At 31.9% G+C, this 18,434-nt stretch overlaps 8 protein-coding genes across 8 annotated transcripts; 5 read left to right on the top strand and 3 right to left on the bottom strand. All coding sequences in view use genetic code 12, as the record gives it.

Annotated features, from left to right (window-relative positions):
- Positions 1-956: 956 nt before the first annotated feature.
- Positions 957-5,234, top strand: KOG1 (ubiquitin-binding TORC1 subunit; the record flags this gene model as incomplete). Its single annotated transcript, XM_064904908.1, has 2 exons — positions 957-2,181; positions 2,233-5,234. The coding sequence occupies 2 exons, from the start codon at positions 957-959 to the stop codon at positions 5,232-5,234; spliced, it is 4,227 nt and encodes a 1,408-aa protein (XP_064762660.1).
- Positions 5,235-5,358: 124 nt separating this feature from the next.
- MTM1 (Mtm1p) lies at positions 5,359-6,764 on the top strand. The gene has a single exon (XM_064903255.1). The coding sequence runs from the start codon at positions 5,483-5,485 to the stop codon at positions 6,695-6,697; it is 1,215 nt and encodes a 404-aa protein (XP_064762659.1). The 5' UTR covers positions 5,359-5,482; the 3' UTR covers positions 6,698-6,764.
- Positions 6,765-6,831: 67 nt separating this feature from the next.
- On the bottom strand, positions 6,832-7,944 carry DFJ63DRAFT_312649 (uncharacterized protein; the record flags this gene model as incomplete). The annotated part of the gene is made up of 1 exon (XM_064906012.1): positions 6,832-7,944. One exon carries the CDS (start codon positions 7,942-7,944, stop codon positions 6,832-6,834), a length of 1,113 nt encoding a protein of 370 aa, XP_064762658.1.
- Positions 7,945-8,145: 201 nt separating this feature from the next.
- Positions 8,146-9,214, bottom strand: DFJ63DRAFT_114899 (uncharacterized protein). The gene has a single exon (XM_064903256.1). It carries the CDS (start codon positions 9,091-9,093, stop codon positions 8,347-8,349), a length of 747 nt encoding a protein of 248 aa, XP_064762657.1. The 5' UTR covers positions 9,094-9,214; the 3' UTR covers positions 8,146-8,346.
- Positions 9,132-11,788, top strand: RSM22 (mitochondrial 37S ribosomal protein RSM22). Its single transcript, XM_064906943.1, has one exon. The coding sequence runs from the start codon at positions 9,335-9,337 to the stop codon at positions 11,672-11,674; it is 2,340 nt and encodes a 779-aa protein (XP_064762656.1). The 5' UTR covers positions 9,132-9,334; the 3' UTR covers positions 11,675-11,788.
- Positions 11,789-12,276: 488 nt separating this feature from the next.
- Positions 12,277-12,525, bottom strand: RPS27A (40S ribosomal protein eS27; the record flags this gene model as incomplete). Its single annotated transcript, XM_064904967.1, has 1 exon — positions 12,277-12,525. One exon carries the CDS (start codon positions 12,523-12,525, stop codon positions 12,277-12,279), a length of 249 nt encoding a protein of 82 aa, XP_064762655.1.
- Positions 12,526-14,042: 1,517 nt separating this feature from the next.
- On the top strand, positions 14,043-16,556 carry DFJ63DRAFT_312646 (uncharacterized protein; the record flags this gene model as incomplete). Its single annotated transcript, XM_064906011.1, has 1 exon — positions 14,043-16,556. The coding sequence occupies one exon, from the start codon at positions 14,043-14,045 to the stop codon at positions 16,554-16,556; it is 2,514 nt and encodes an 837-aa protein (XP_064762654.1).
- Positions 16,557-17,258: 702 nt separating this feature from the next.
- Positions 17,259-18,302, top strand: DFJ63DRAFT_286811 (uncharacterized protein; the record flags this gene model as incomplete). Its single annotated transcript, XM_064905007.1, has 1 exon — positions 17,259-18,302. The coding sequence occupies one exon, from the start codon at positions 17,259-17,261 to the stop codon at positions 18,300-18,302; it is 1,044 nt and encodes a 347-aa protein (XP_064762653.1).
- Between the last annotated feature and the right edge of the window lie 132 nt (positions 18,303-18,434).

Below are 18,434 nucleotides of genomic sequence, written 5' to 3'. Positions count from 1 at the left end.
ATCATAAATCCTAGTAATTGATGAAGATGGTTTAGAAATGATAAATCCAATGATATCATCAGTCTTTAATTTAAAGAATTTATTACTGAAAATGAAATCACCATTCAAGATGGTTCCAAATGTTGATTCTAAATCCTTTAAATAAAATGATCCATCAATTTGTTTAATGACAGCATGTAATTTTGATAAATGACTGTTTTCAAAGTATAAATTGGTTAATGCAGCAGTTCTACTTGGATCCTTAATAGATGACCGCTTAACATATGATTCTTCACCATTTGAAAGCTTGATAACCCTTTCATTTGAAACCTTATTAGATTCAACCAACGAACCTGGAACAGTAGACATGGTGGTATGATATATAGTTATTTATTTTAATATGTATAACAAGGTATACGCGGGGGGGTGCAGAGTTGATTTGAAATCACGCTGTAACGATTGGTAAAGGAAACTCACACTCTTCTAAAAGATTGATTGTAAATGATCTGATATGTTATTATGAATGGGATTTATAATAACCTTTTCCTCAAAATTTCAAAATACGGTACAACTTTAAAAGTAACTATGATTTGATATGAGTTTGCCTCCCTCTTTTATTTATTTCCTTTATCAGTTCTTTCCTCCCCCTGCTCCCCCCTTATTACCTTTATCAGTATAATATGATTTATGCAGGACACCACACAAACTTACACACAAATTTAGAAGCGTGATCGGTCATGTGACCAGAGAGGAGCGGATTTCGTTGTCTGACAGTCAGACAGCTCTTTGTATCAAATGAGTGGTAAGGTAAAATATTTGGCAACAGTTGTTCATCGATTGATTGATTGATTAAGTTTTTGTTTCATCTTCAAATCCTTCATTCTAAGTCAAGTGAAGTGAAGTGAAGTCAAGTGCCTGTAATGACGTCCCAACAAATAGCGTATTATGGTCCTCGACCTTTACAATTGAATGATAAAATGAGACATGGCTTTGAACAAGATTACAATTCAGAAAACTTTTTGAATCTATTGGCTAATACATTCTATATCTACTTCGATGATAAACGTCAGAACACAAATGGGAACCCTATCACTACTGAGATGAAACAATCGGCCAAATTATATAAAAATTATCAACCTATAGCTGATTGGAAAGTTATGAAAGAACGTCAGAAAACTATCAGTGCCGTCTTGGTTCTTTGTCTAAATTTAGGTGTTGATCCTCCTGATGTCATGAAAACTTATCCTTGTGCAAAGTTAGAAGCTTGGTGTGATCCATCATCATTTCCTGATACTAAAAAAGCCATTGAAAACATTGGTAAATGTTTACAATCTCAATATGAAACTTTATCATTAAGAACGAGATATAAGCAATCACTTGATCCCTGTGTTGAAGATGTCAAACGTTTCTGTAATACCTTAAGAAGAAATGCCAAAGATGAACGAATATTATTTCATTACAATGGTCATGGTGTTCCTCAACCAACTTCAAGTGGTGAAATATGGGTATTCAATAGAGGTTATACTCAATATATACCTATATCATTATATGATTTACAAACTTGGTTAGGTGCTCCTGTCATATTTGTCTATGATTGTAATAGTGCCGGTAATATCGTTCATAACTTTAAAAAGTTTGTTCAAAAAAGAATCGATGATGATAATGAAGGTAATCATGATACAAGTGCTCCATCTCCAACTTCGGCTTATCTTGATTGTATTCAACTTGCTGCATGTAAAAGTAATGAACTTTTACCCATGAGTCCTCAACTCCCAGCTGATTTATTCACTTGTTGTTTGACTTGTCCTATCGATATTAGTATAAAATGGTTTATTATGCAAAGTCCATTAAAAAAGAATTATTATTCCTTATTACCAAAAAATTCAGTTGGAAATGTCATAATACCGGGTAAGTTAACCGATAGAAGAACTCCATTAGGTGAATTAAATTGGATTTTCACAGCCATAACAGATACCATTGCATGGACTTCACTTTCAAGACCAATCTTTAAACGTTTGTTTAGACAAGATTTAATGGTGGCTGCATTATTCAGAAATTTCTTATTAGCAAAACGTATAATGCCTCATTTAAATTGTAATCCAATAAGTGATCCTCCACTTCCAGATTCATTAAGATTCCATTCAATGTGGGACTCATGGGATTTAGCTATCGATCAAGTGTTTTCTCAATTAATAAAAAGCAGTAAACCTGATATAATTGCTCCAATAATAGTGGCTACTCCAGTACCTCAAGAACCACAAACACCAGCATCTCGTCCTCCATCTACCAATCCTGCTAATGGTTCATCAACAGCCAAACCTAAAGCAAATGGAACAGCTCCAGCTACCGTGACACCAATTCCAACCTCAGCTGCAACCCTCGCCAATCAAAATCTTACAAATTATCAACATTCTACTTTCTTCGAACAACAACTTACAGCGTTTGAAATTTGGTTAAAGTATGCAGGCCCATCTACTAAAGAACCTCCTGAACAATTACCAATTGTTTTACAAGTGTTACTTTCTCAAGTTCATAGACTTCGTGCATTAATCTTATTGTCTAAATTCTTAGACTTGGGTCCTTGGGCAGTCTACCTTTCGCTTTCGATTGGTATTTTCCCCTATGTATTAAAATTATTACAAAGTCCTGCTCAAGAATTGAAACCAGTCTTGATATTCATTTGGGCCAGAATAGTCGCCATCGATTATAAGAGCACTCAACAAGAATTATGTAAGGATAAAGGATATAATTACTTTTATTTGATTCTCAATTCGAATCAAAGCAATCAAATCGGTGCACCGGGAGCTCCAGGTAGTTATAGCAGTAATGGTTCTGCTAATGCTAGTATTTTAATCAATGATGATCATAAAGCCATGAGTGCATTTATTTTAACTTTATTTATTAAAGAATTTAAAAATGGTCAAAGATTATGTTTCTCTATTGAAATCATTAATAATTGTTTAAGATTTATTCAAACTAGTGAAAATCCATTGTTAAGACAATGGTGTGCATTATTATTATCCCAACTTTGGAATAAATATCCCGATGGTAAATGGATAGCGTATAAAGATGGTCATTTAAATAAGTTGTTGATGTTGATTAGTGATCCAATTCCTGAAGTCAGAACTTCAATTATTGTCGCCATTACAAATTTCTTAAGTGAAGATATGCCTGCTCAAGGTCAACAACAAGCCATGTCATCTGATGTGAGAAAAGAAGAAGTTAGACAAAATGATTTGAAATTAGCTAATACCATTTTATCCTTATTGGGAGATGGTTCTTCTATTGTCAGAAAGGAAATTGTATTTTTCATAAGTAGATTCATCAGCATTTATTCCAAGTTCTTCTTGGTTGTTGCTTTTAATCAGTTAGAAGAAGAAATCGTTTTGATTGATAATGCCAACTATTTAAATGAATTCAGAAAAAGGTCACCTGCTTATGGGTCAGTTTTCAGTTCGATTTGGAAATCTCTTTTAATCTTATCAGAAGATCCTCATTTGGAAGTGAAACAATTGGCAGAAATATTAATTGATTTCGTTATGGTTAAATTGAATGAAAGTGAATTAGGTCCATTGGTTAAGGAAATGCAAGATTATTTAATTGGAAAATCAACAGTAAATATTAGTGAAAGTTTCAAACCATCAAGTCCAATTGCAAGTAGACAAATTGGTCAAAAAAGACAAGCATCAAGTGGTTCAGTTATGAATCGTAAAAATAACATGTTAACTATTAATGGATCTTCTTTAACTACCAGGTCAGTGTCAGCCAATAATCATATCCCAAATCAGAACTATAATAATAATTCATCTGACACTGAATCAATCTCTTCATATATCAAAGGAATGTCATTTTCGAAATTATTCAAATCATTTAATATCGATGAAGATAATGAAATTAAGAATTTTTCTCGTATACTTAATTCAGGACCAATTCAAACTAATTATGGTGCTGAATATAAACCAAAGACTCCATTTTATAAAGAACGTGATTTAAGCATTCCCCCACAAATGCCAGCTGAGTCAGGATTCTTTGAATATAGTTGTGAATATTTCCAAGAGCCACAAATGTCAAAGAATGAAATTGACGAGCCAGGTTCAGAAGAGTATGTTAAACGATTATGGAGGAGAAATAGAAACGAATCGATTATTCAAGAAACTCAACCCCAGAAGGAATTAGCAGTAAGGGGTGATTGGAATAAGAATGTGATTTCATTAAGTAATAAATCACAACCTAGATGTATAAAGTTTACTCAATTTGAAAAAGTGTTGGTTGCAAGTGATGAGAAAGATAATGTTTCAGTTTGGGATTGGGAAGAAAATAAAATAGTAAAGAAATTTTCCAATGGTAATCCATTCGGTACAAAAGTCACTGATATAAAATTCTTAAATGAAGATGACTTACCATTATTGTTGACAGGCTCATCAGATGGAGTCATAAAAATCTATAAAAATTTTCATAATTGTGAAGAAGATGATGAGTATGATGAATTTAATGATAAAAAAGTTGAATTGGTTGCTTCTTGGAGAGCTCTTACCGATTTACTTTTAACTTCTAAAAGTTCTGGTTTAATATCAGAATGGCAACAATCAAGAGGTTCATTGCTTGTTAGTGGTGATGTTAAAATCATTAGAGTCTGGGATGCTCCTAGGGAATTATGTTTGGTTGATATTCCAGCCAGATCATCATCATCCATTACTTCATTAACTTCAGATCAAGTTGCTGGTAATATATTCATAGCAGGTTTTGATGATGGAACTTTAAGGGTGTATGATAGAAGATTGGATTCTCGAGAATCCATGGTGAAACTTTGGAGAAATACCAAAGGTGGTAGTAACGGTGTTCCCTCCCCAGGTAGGGTTTCTAGTGGAGGATCTATTAGGAATGTACATATGCAAAGAGGTGGTTATAGAGAATTAGTCAGTGGATCGTCAGATGGTACTGTTAAACTTTGGGACATTAGATCAGATGAACCAGTTGTTTCCTTCATTGCATCAGATAGATCAACAAGATGTATCGATACCCATGAACATGCTCCTATCATAACCACAGGATCTAAATCAGTAAACATCTGGACCACATCTGGTGATTTAGTCTCCACATTAAAGAATCCTCATGAAACTTATTTAACTAATAGAACTTCAAGTTATCTTGCAAGTACCGCATTCCATCCTCATCGTATGATTGTCGCTACCAATTATAATCAAGATGGGCATATTAATATCTACACATGTAGTGATATAAATATTGACTATTAAGTAGATACATAGAACATTAATCAAAACCAAAAGTATTTAATCTATAACATCTCGCTGTGTATATCTGTTTTATATTTTTGCAATTCCCGGTCTGCGCATTTGTAACCGAATCATGTCTGCATATAAAAAAAATTTGTAAAGGATGCAGCACACACCTTTTTCAACCCATAGCAAATAGATTTGAAATATAATTATACAACCTGAATGGTTTCATTCAAGAAGATATAGGTTAGATCAATAGTATAGTTATGTCATTATCGTCTGAGTTGGCTGCAGCCATAGAAGATCCTGACTTCATTCTTGCTGGGTCCAAGCTTAAGCAAAAAGTACATTCCAGTGATATATCTTTGAGTCAGAGAATGTTAAGTGCCTTTCTGGGATCATTAATAACATCAATGGTAGTGACGCCTTTTGATGTCATAAGGGTTCGTATTCAACAACAAGAGATACTTCCTATGGCTAGACCATGTTGTGAACCAGAAGCTGCTATAGAGACTGCTACTACAAGTAGTGCCTCCACAATCAATGCGGCACTCAAAGCCCATGGGTTACCTAAATCAACAGCAGCAGGACTTGATAGCTCTGCTCCTGAACTATTCTGGCTCCAGCATTATTGTAAATCAGCTGATAACTGTACTAAGATTACTTCCACATTCCAAGGTTTTACAACAGTTGCTAGAAATGAAGGGATCGCAACTTTATGGAGAGGTCTTTCTATCACATTATTAATGGCTATCCCATCCAATATTGTCTATTTCACCGGATATGAATATTTGCGTGATAACTTACCTACATCGAAGCATCCATTAAATCCATTAGTGTGTGGTTCATTTGCAAGAATCTTATCATCAACCTGTGTGGCACCCTTTGAATTAGTAAAGACCAGATTACAATCCATTCCAGCCGGAAAATCAAGCTCACCAAAAGTGCTATCAAACTTAATAAAAGATCTGTTTGCTACCGTGAAACAAATGGGTGTAGGTACTCTTTTCACAGGACTTCAAATCACATTATGGAGAGATGCTCCATTTTCAGGTATATATTGGTTGTGTTACGAATTATTGAAATCATCAATCGGAAATGCCTTAAAGGCAGATTTCGATCATCCAAAAGGAGGTCAAGATGATTGGAAAGTATTCACTACCAGTTTCTTATCAGGTTCAATCTCCGGTACCGTTGCTGCATTCTTTACTAATCCATTCGATGTTGGTAAAACAAGATTACAAATTACAAGTCAACATAAAATTAAGAAAGGAAACAAATATGTATATCCATCAATGTTTTCTTTCTTAGCAGATATTTATAGAAAAGAGGGGATGGGAGCTTTATATGCTGGGTTTGTACCAAGAGTATTGAAAATTGCTCCAGCATGTGCTATCATGATTTCATCATATGAGGTTGGTAAAGTGTTTTTTAAAACTGGTAATAGTAATCATAATAATCATAGAGACATTCACCTGTAAGATTATTCTACAATGTGTGATGTATTCATTTTTAATTTTAATTTAATGTAATTTCGTATTTAATTTATAGATATATATATATATATTGTATCTTGTACATAGTTTTAGGGGAAATAAAATATACAGAGAAATTATTAATTCCAATTATCAGAACCAACATAAGTATTATCTCTGAATTGAAAATGAGGTTTAATACCATCATCAGTTGAAATTCTTGAAGGATTATTGATTCCATTAACATTAATTTTATGACTTGGTTGTTCAGATGTTGTAGAATCTAAAGGCAGATTTGAATTCTGAGTATTTGCACTTGGATGATTACTTGATCTTTCATAATTTTTCATTTTATGACATTCAGCACATAAGGCATAACCTAAATCATCAATAGGTTGTGGTGATTCCTTTATAGGACTTTTAAAACTTGAATTCTTTAACACATAAATTCTATTACCTTCAGAAACTTGTTTTGGAATTGATGAAGTATGAATTCCTAATTCTTTTAATTTAATATGTAATCTTTTTGAATTTGGACCTGAATCATGTTCCATATCAGTATTTATTATACTCATAGAATATTCAATACATGAATCATCAACTTTTTTAGCAAGAACTTGTAAACTTATAACATAATCTAATAAAGATTCTTTTAATTCAGTTGATATTGATCTAACAAATTGCATTTCAGCTGTTTCTAAATTAATTGAATTTGATTCAATTTTCTCTCTTATCATTTGTGATCTATTTGAACCAGAACCAAATCTTGCTTCATAATCTTTTAATTCTTTTAATAATTTAACATTATTATCAATAGCATCTCTTCTTTTCCTTTCTCTTTGTTCGACACTGGCTAAACTTGATTTAATTTTATCCAAATTATCCATGGTTAAAACAGTAGCTGATGATTTAATGGATGATAAAGTTGCAAAATTTTTAATCATTGATTCACATGAATCACTTGGAAGATCTTTAGCCCAACTTAATAAATCAACAATTAAATCTCTTTCAATATTTCTTAACTTTTGTTCAATTTTTAACACTTTCCCAAACTTAGCTTGTAATTTGGATGCCAGTATAGAACCATAATTCGATTTATCTTCATAGACATCTTTACTACTTATAGTACTTGATTTTTCTGATTTTGATGATTGACTTCTTGCACCCAAAGTTGAAAACTTATCAATGACTTTTTGAAGGGCGGTAGTTGGTCTAGTTATAAACGTATCAGCTATACTATCAGCTTGATTCATACTAAAGTTGGAAATGGCTGTAGAATATTTACTAGAAGGATCAGGGGAATTAATTTTACTTGAAATCGGTGGTTTTTCCAAGATATCGTAATGTTGATCTAATAGCCGATCTCTTTAAAGAAACTTGTTAGTAAGGTATGTCTATGATTCATATCATAACTTATAGTTATACATACGCCATTGTTTAACTGTAGTTTAACCTTCAATCTTCGTTTTTAGAAAAGTCTATAATTGGCGGTTAAATAAATAATTTACAAAAAGTACATCCACCATAAAAAAAGGTAGCGACTCTCTTTTTTTGCACTTTTACAAAAACCTGCAAAATATGTGGTACGCCCAAAATGGAAATGTCTTTCTTTCATTACAGTGTATATTTTATGTATGTATGTCTATAGAAGATATCTACTTTTTAGAAACTTCTTCATCGATATTCAAACCTGTAATATCAGCAATTGATTTTCTTAAACTTTGAATTGAAGATTCGACGGTTTTAATACTTGAATCGGAAGTTTGTTCAATGGTTTTAACTAAGGAATCAGCTTGATTATATACAAACACTTGTTGTTCAGCCACTTGAGGTAATTTATCTTGTTCCAATTTCCAAATGAAGTTCTTGGTATTGATATAGGTTTGAGGTAAGAAATATTTAAATGATGCAATACCTAAAATGACTGGGAATGTAATTTTTGAAATCACCCCTCTTTGACGAGCAGCTATATTACCAGATAAAGTAGCTATGACAATGTAGATTGAGTTTGGTAATAAATCTTCTGATCTATTATGTAATGCACTTACTGAATCAGTTACTTGACGTTCAGTTTCATTATATTTTGAATAACCTTGATTTATATAACCTTGTAATTTTGTATAATATTCAGATGTAATTTCACGACCTGATTTGAAAAATGATTCAACAGCAGTAGGAGAACGAACTGAAATACCTTCCACGATCTTATTAGGTCCAAGTGCTTCTAATTCAGTTCCTGAAGCTGGAACAACAGTGCCTGGACGAGGAACAACATCCACTTCATCCTCATAAAATTTCCTTTTTGGTTCATTCTTTATATGACTATTGGTGTTATATACTCCCATAATAGTAGTGGCAGCAAATATAGGAACACCTACTTTAACAATTCTTTTAGCAAACATGTTTAATACTGTAATCCTGATACTTGTGACTCTGAGTATCTTTGATATTTCACTTAGGTTTTATTTGATTTTCATTCGATAGCTTTGGAAAATGTCGCCAACCAAAAATCTAACACTGCGACATACAAGATGTCGCGTTGATCTATTTTTTTTTTTTTGCTTCATATATTTTTTTTTACAGAAATCAGAGATGTGATAGTTGCAAACTTTAAACCATCAGGAGGAAACAACCCATACTATAATGCTTAGGCTAGCGAAATATAGTTCTCGTATACCGAGATCATATATTTATAAATGTGAGATAAGTTATTTACAAACGGCAAATTATTCAAATTCGATACGGAGGGAGAAATTCGATAGTAAGACGTTTGAATTCTTAACTGATCCTAATGCCAAATTCACCAATATTCATGATAATCCCACCACTATCAACCAACAAGATCCCCAACATGTTTATTCTCCAGGACAATCACTTATTCAGAAAGATACAGATTTGATATCTCCCTTTCGAAACCCAGATGGAACATTCATAAAGGGTAACAATGCTGAAGAAGCAAGATTACATGATTTAACATTAGAAGGAAGAGTTGATAAAGCAGTTACCAAACTTCCAGAAGAGATTTCCAAGGTTATAAATAATAATATATTAAGATTGACTGTTCCTGATAGATTAAGAGAAAGAGTGGCTTTAATATATCAAAGTTTAACTAATGGTCAAATTCAAAAGGCACCTGAAACATCATTAGATTGTGATGCTCATATCGGAGCTTTATTCTTACAAGAGTATAGTCATTTAAGACAAGTATTATTGGAATTACAAAAGAGAGTAGGTGCTGATAAGTTCAATCCTCAAAGAGTGTTGGATATAGGTTATGGACCTGCTACTGGGTTAGTTGCTCTTAATGAGATCATGGGTGATGAATGGGTTCCTGAAGTGAAAGAATCATATATTGTTGGAAGAAGTAATAATGAGATGAAAAAAAGAGCTAAGATTATATTATCAAGACAAATTAATGAAAATTTCAGCGAACCAGAAGAAGAAGTACAAGTTTCAGAAGAGAAAGCTCTGGAAGTTGTTGAAGAAGCTATTGAAGAACAAGTAGAAGAACAACAAGAAAATGAAGAAGAACAAATTGAAGAAGAATATGTCGGTCCTATCAAAATATCATCAATTTCAATTCGTACAAAATTAAGAGACACCTTACCTGTATCCAAACAATACGATTTAATCATGGTCAATAATGCGTTATTAACTCGAGAATTCAAATTTCCTCGTGATATAGATGAAAACATGAGCATGGTATTAAAATTATTAAAGCCAGGAGGTCATTTAATCTTAATCCAACGTGGGAATGCGGTTGGATTTGAAACTATTGCTCGTGCCAGACAAATCATGATCAGACCTGAATCTTACACATCTGAGATTGGTAAAATTCCCAGACCTTATTTAAGAGGGTCGAGTTTGAAACCACAGAAGAAGTTGAAGAAAGAGGATCAATTGATTAATGATGATTATATTGAGTTTGAGAAGGAATTATTGGAGAAGATGGAACAAGATGAATTAGAACAGATGTTGACTGAACAAGGTAAGGAATTTGAAGATGTTTTAAATGAGAAATTTGGTGAGACTACGGAAGATGATTTAAAATTTGATGGTGAAGATGAAGGAGAATTTGAAGTGATCCCACTTGAATCAGAATCTCAAGTAGAGGAAGATACTAATAAGTTAAGTTCAGAAAGTATGGATTATCATATTAAAATCTTAGCTCCTTGTGCTCATCATAAGAAATGTCCCTTACAATTAGGAGATCCTAAATATTACAAGATCCCATCTCATAAACATCGATTAAACTTTTGTTCATTTAATAAAGTTGTGGAGAGACCTAAATTCACCATGGAATTAAAAAGAGGGAAACGATTAGCTACTAGTTGGGATAAGAGTTCTGAAGATGGATTTGGATTTGATAAAATGAGTAAAAAATCATTACAATCATTAGAAGGTAGTGGTAGACCTGGAGGTAAAAACACTGAGAATGGATCATATTCATATTTAATTGCGGAAAGAAGTTTGAATGATACTGCTACTATTCAAAAGATTGAAAATGATCGAGAATTTAATAATTATGATATCCAGAATAAATTAGATATAAATAATTGGCCCCGAATTATTGATGCTCCTCATAAGATTAAAAAGAATGTTCAAATGACAGTTTGTGCCCCCAGTGGTAATATTGAAGTTTGGCAAATTCCTCGTAGTGTGGGGAAACAAGAATATCATGATGCTAGAAAAGTTGAACGAGGAGATTTATGGGCATTAGATAAAAAGAGTGTTACAGTTAAAAGTCAATTATCCGATAAAGTAAAAGATAAATTAGATGTGTTGTTAAAGACTCAAAAGAAGACATTCCTTAAAGAGCAAAGAAAACAGAAATGGAAGAGGAAAGTAGGTAAATCAGAAGAAGATTTCCATGATGAATTATATGATTCAATGGCTACTGAAATTGAAAATTCTCATCAATATAAAGCTCAAGGTAGAAGAGCAAACTATGATGTTGATCCTAGATCATTTGATGGAAAGTGAGTGGAGAGGAGAGGATATCTCAAATATAAATAGATTGAAAAACTAAATAGTCACTTGTATATATACACAATCTTGTACATAATAAAAATAAACGGATTACTGGAATTTACAAAATAAATTAAAACTAAGTATATCGTATAATTTAATAAATCTATACTATACTAAAATACAATAAAAAAGTAGTATACCGACCAACCAATTGAAAATCCTTAAAAAAGGAGATATTGGATTTAATATATGAAATCCAAGTATTGAATAATCTATAATAGAAAATGGAAATAAGGTGAAGATGAAGATGAAGATAAAGTCATGCAGTGTATGTCATTATGAATTGATTGGGGGTAATTAATTAAATCAATCAATCAATCAATTCGAAAAGTGGAGAATTAAACCTGTGATAGTAATATTTGGTAAATTGTGAAATGATAGTAGTTAGTTGAATTGCCATATATGGAAAGTTGGATTTGAACTGTTAAACTCCCTGGTCAAATTTAGGTGTAAATAAATTGAAAATTTTTTCGTGATAGTCTGTGAGGGAGGGGATGTAAGGAGTGTGGCAATTAACCTAAATCATTGAACTATATTGAATAGATTCTATGAATCTACTTCTTTCTGAAGGAACAACCTTCAGATAATTTAGCTTTACCACCAGATGGAGTACATAAGACAGTTGAACAATTATCACAAGTGACAGCAGTTTGAGCATGACTGAAAACAGTGGTGATGGTTAAACAACCTTGACATTTAACATCCATGAAATAAGATCTTGGACCTTGAACTAAGGTTTTTAATTTGTGTCTATGAGATTCTGATTCAGCAGATGGATGTAATAAATCTTGAACTAAAACCATGATGAGTAATGTAATATATGTATATAAGTAAGTAAGTAGGATAACAAGAACAAGAAGATGAAGAAGAAGATGGTAATGATAGTTAAAATTCAGTCTGGTCTCCTTAACCACAGAGAGACAGAAGAAAAATTTTCCTCATTCAAATTTAAATTTAGTGTGCTCCTGTATATAAATTCCTTTCATTTTAACCTCTTCTGACCTTTTCTTCTTTTTTTAATAAATAATGTGCTGGTGATGCCCTCCACCTTTTTAATGATCCTCCACTTTAGTCACATGTTTAAAGTATCGTGATTCAACGCGTGATTTGATTTTCTTTTTTTGTGTGTCTTTTTGTCTGTTCCCTTTTTCTGTCTGTCTGATTTATTCTCTGTTGGTTACCTGCATAAATCGGACTATAAGGTTAATCATTTCCTAATTGGGATATCGCGTTCAAACCATTTTGTTAATTGCAACCACCACACAAAATACTGTAAACAACTATATGTAAACAACAACCAGAAACACGTAATTATCTAATGATCTAATCTTCTTCATCAACCCATTACTTTGACCTTTTCCCATTCCAGTTGAATCAATCACATGCTACATCCACTCTCTATGCATATATATATAACTCGGTCTATAAACTCAACTTAATTTCGTAATCATCGTAAGTATAAATCGTTTACAATATCTATCAATATAGACGTATTACCCTATTTACCCTTGTTTACATTAATTTAACTACAGTTTGATTAACCAGGCTTAGAATATATTAGCCTTAACAATCCAGTTACAATAAACTTTTTTTTGATCGATGGTTATGAGGTTATGATCTCTCATTCAGTCATGGTTAATATCCTGCCAAGGGTATATATAAGTCAAGCTGGAAATGAACAATCAAATCGGTGATTGAATGAATGATGATTTACGAGTTATGAAAATATATATTGTCTGTTTATATAACTGTTAACTCTAATATTTATTATTTAATATTTTTCAAAAACGCCAAAATGTAAATTTATCAAACCATAACAAATAACTTCTGATCTAGACCTTATACCAGTTAAAGTTTAGTTCATACTTCGAACAACAGGCTTTAACTAAATTTAATTTGGGGTTGGTTGTCGCTAACTGTCCTGTACTGGGTATATGCATGTATACCCATCCATATCAGTAACTGAATAACATTCAGTTATCGTGTTTTGTGATCCTAATAAATGTTGTCTATCTCTAAATATCTATCTATGCTATGTGCATACATAAACAGTTGTTTCTTCAAACCCCACCATCACACACAAAATCAAACCAGAAAATGCTTTGTGTAAACAACACAAAAAAACTTTAATTCTTTTTTTTTTTGGCTGCCATTTTTATTTATAAATAACAATTCATCCCCTCCTCTTCTTGATCTGGGCTGTTGTTACTGATCTTGATATTGTGTGATCTTGATCAATCCATCTAAAGAGAGTACAGTCAGTCGATTGATCAAAAGTGATTAAGCAAGAGTACTCAATAATCGATTGCAACTGAGAAGTATGGATGCAAGAAGACTGAAAAATGGGAGATCAAGCCCTACTCATTCTAATTCTCCAACTTCAAAACACTTCAATCTTCATCCTCAATCACAACTGAATCAACAGAATCAACAGAGTCAGAATCAATATCAACATACTCATCATGGTCTCACTCGTGAACAACTTCGTGAACGCCGTCATTCAAGTGATAGTACCATCAATTATAACTTATACCTCACCAAACGAGGAGAAACTTCAAAAAGTCAAATGGGAAGTGAATTCTCCAATGCATCAACCGATCCTTATGATGATATAGATGAATTGAATTTCGATCTTGATTCAGTTATAAATCCAATTGGACCCAGTTCTCATCCTAAAAAATCAAAATCAAGAGAAATTACTTTGAAATATTTCACCTTAGCTATTATATTACTTCCTTCTATGATAGCTATCATTGTTCCATCAAATACTGCCAATGAAAACCATAAGACGGAGGATTTGGCTAATCTTATTATTGATTGTTTTATGATTATCTTAGTGAGTTGGACAATTAAATTCACTATTGAATGGCCTTGGAATTGGTTAAAACAATTAAAAGATACTCGATATAAATTAATTAATCATATTAATTCGAAATTGATTAATCAAAAACTGCAACAACAAGATCATTTGATTGATCCTGATATTCAATTATTAAATGATGAAATCTTATGTAATCGAATTGAATTATTAAAGAAGATTTTAAATTATGAAAAATTATCAATCTTTTTAGCATTAATATTTTCATTTTTAGGGTCAGGATTAATGATGTGGTCAAGAAATAATATCCTTATTGAAGATTCAAGAAAGAAAATTGTATTTAATAATTTAAATATTGGTTTATTTCAATTTTGGCAATTCTTTAGAATCATTATCTCAATAACTGAGAATTTACAACATGATTCAACAGTAGGGAATGTCATGAATCCAAATCCTAATATCAATGAATATGAATTATTAAATGAACATAATTTAAATTTATTCTTACCGAAACAACATCAATCTCAATTATCCATGGTTCTGTATTTCAGAGATAGTTTTGAACAATTATTTCAATTGATTCATATCTCGATGAATTCCAATAAACAAGATTCTCAAAAATTACAACAAGAATTCATGTCGACATTATTATCCAAGGAGAGAGATTTAAATGATTCAAAATTTGAAAATCTTCAATTAAATTCAAATTTACAAATGCAATTGATTGAAAAATTATTAAATGTTCAAAATGATGAATTCTCTAATATAAATTCCAATATTACAAAATTAGAAAGTATCATTACTGATTTGAAAAAGATTAGAAAATCATCGAATTCACCACCATCGAGAAAGAAATCAAATGTCTATGTTAAACCATTTCCGTTGAATTTATCCATGGATGAAGATGAATTAGTCACATCTACTTTAAAACCAAATAAAATGCATACTATATTTGAAGAAAATTCTTCTCGTCCTAATTCAAATTCAAATTCTCCAAGAGTTCCATATATCGATCATGGTAATAATCGAAAGGTAGCGCCTCCCCCTGAATTACCTGATCGTGCTGGATTTTCGTTACATGGTTTAGCATCATCTATAGAGGTTTTACCCGGGAAATCAAAGGAAGATATTATAAGAGATGTAGGATATGATGAAGCAAAGTTGGCTCCTCCTATGCCTATTATTCTGATGAATGATCCCAATTTCTCTATCCTTGATAATGATAATGAAAATAAAGATAAGAATCTTAAAAAATTTCATCATAGAACCACATCAACTATAAGAAGTACATTTCAATTACTTCAATCTATCAAACGTGAAATTTCCATTTTTGAAATCATAAAGAATCCATTCATTATAAGACACATTGTCCAAACCAAAATCATTCCTCTCGTAAGAGAAGATATCACTCAGAAAGTGCAAAGAATATCAGAAGATTTACAATGGTTTAAAACTTTGATATGGCAATTAAGCAACACCTATGTGTTTATGAATGTTAATCTTATGATTGAAACCATGTTGAAAGTTGATAGATTCTATTTACAACCATTAAGGAATGTTAAGAATTTCTTAATCTTAATCTTTACTAAGATTCCGTTAAATATCTTAGAGATTTATTTTGAGATTATGATTTTCATCCCTAAGATTTGGATTAAATTATTCATTCTTAATCCGATTAATATGGTTCATGATTATGTGATTGGAAGTAAATATGAAGATGGAGAAGAAGAAGATATTGGCGAGGAAGTTCATAATCATCATCAACCAATGTTGAATAAACCTCATACTATCCGGATGATCAATAAAGAAGATGGATCTAAATTTGAAGGGATGAAGAAATTACACTTGAAGAAGAATCATAAACTTGATCAAAAGATAAATAATCAACGCAAACAAATCAGAACTAGAGATATATTATTACAGAAATTAGTGGATAATTATGATTTGCAATCTCAAGATAAGTTTGATCCATATGAGTTTCCTGAACCAACACCTGTGGCAGTATATAATGAATAATTAAGTGGGTATCTCTCCTTTTCTCTCATCTTATCTATAGTATAATTTACTATATAGCAAATAAAAGTTGATCTCAGATACGAAATGAGCAGAGATTAAAAATTTAATGACAGAAAAAAAAATATCTCTACTCCATAATTAAAAAAGAGCTATCAAATCCACAATTAACAATTCACAATTAACCATACAAGTCATATACACCTTTCTTGATACTTCTCTGGCGAAGAATATCAGTGTCATTCTTTGCATATCGTCATATCATAAGTTTCCAAAATAGCCAACAAACGACGTCCCAAGAAAATTCGTCCTCCTTACAAGAGGTACGTTTATAAGTCAAGTTTCGCTGCCGTCAAGAATAGTAGTGATGAAGAAGATGAAGAAGATGAAGAAGAATTCGATGAAGGTGGTGCTGTTGGGGGTGAGAATAGAAAGGGAGGTCTAGCTTCTAAGGATCAACAGGGGAATTATAACGATTTCAATCGAAAGACTAATCTCAATATACGATCGATCTATGTTCTTACTAATCAAATCGATTATACTCATAAAGTTTGGCCCAAATCCCAATTTGAAAAAGTAGATGTATTGAAATGTTGTTTGAATGATAGGAATGAAGATTATATGGAAGAAAAAGTGATGGAAATTGAACCTGAACCTCATTCTGAACATTTAAGTGAACTTCAATATAGAATAGCCACCAATCAAATGAAACTACCGATTGAAATATTCATGCATATATTTGAACTTTTATTATATCAAGGTAAATTGAAACCGAAATACTTGAGGGTTTGTAAATTATTTTATGATGTGGTTATGCCGATGTTATATCGAAGTCCTCGATTAAAAGCTAGTAATTTCTTTGCCTTTGTGGAAACTATATCCAATAATAAATCGATTGGAAGTTATATTCGTCAATTGGATTTATCTTATATTATTCAAACTGGTAAGAATGCTTATGTGGCGAAATTATTAAAACGATCCAGTAAAAGTTTAGAAATCTTTGTGGCACCTCAAACTAGTTTTGGTTTAGGTCCATTAATTGCATTAAAGAATTGTGTTTCATTAAGAGTTTTAGATTTAAGATTAGTATCTGAAACATTAAACCTTGAAGAATTATTCTCATCAATCCGAAATTCAACTAATTTAACTCATTTATCATTCCCACGATCATCGATTGAAATTAATAATTTCGAATCAATATCTTGGCCTTTAAAACTTTCATTTTTAAGAATATCAGGTGGAATATCTGATGATTTCTTACGTCATTCAAATTTCCCTTCTACTTTAACAAGTTTAGAATTCACTCATTGCCCTTACATAACCGATCTTGGTTTAAGACATATCTTATATCAATATGGTCCCAATTTAAAATCAATCAAAGTTCAATATCCTATGCCTGGGTTAACTAAGGATACCCTTGATTCTGTATTTCAATTCTGTCCTAACTTAATCACCTTGGAAATCGCCGTCGATTATATCTCCAGTTCATTCTTCGATAAAGAAAACTTAGGATTCTTAGATTATCCTCGTCCTTTAAAGAATTTATATATAAACAGTAGTGGGATGTTAGGTACTACTACAAAATTAGATCCTATTGATTTGGCTCTTGCTATAAATGAAGATAGATTACCTTTACTTAAGAATATCTCCTGCACCGCCAAGTTAGGATGGGATCCTAAATCTGAATCGGTCGGTTACATCGTCGATGAACTCGATGAGAGAAATGGTGGTTTATATATTGGTTATTAGGACATAGTTCTATGTATGTATTATAGTTGTTTTTATAGAGCGCAACAAGCAACAACAAAATAAATTAAAATATCGTCGCAGTATCACGAAAAAAAAACTGGGCTGTAAATTTGTAAATGTAGACCTGTTTGA

The sequence above is a fragment of the Scheffersomyces coipomensis genome (genome assembly GCF_036884675.1).
Source record: "Scheffersomyces coipomensis strain NRRL Y-17651 chromosome Unknown DFJ63scaffold_3, whole genome shotgun sequence".
NCBI lineage: Eukaryota > Fungi > Ascomycota > Pichiomycetes > Serinales > Debaryomycetaceae > Scheffersomyces > Scheffersomyces coipomensis.
This window is presented reverse-complemented; position numbering and strand designations above follow the sequence as displayed.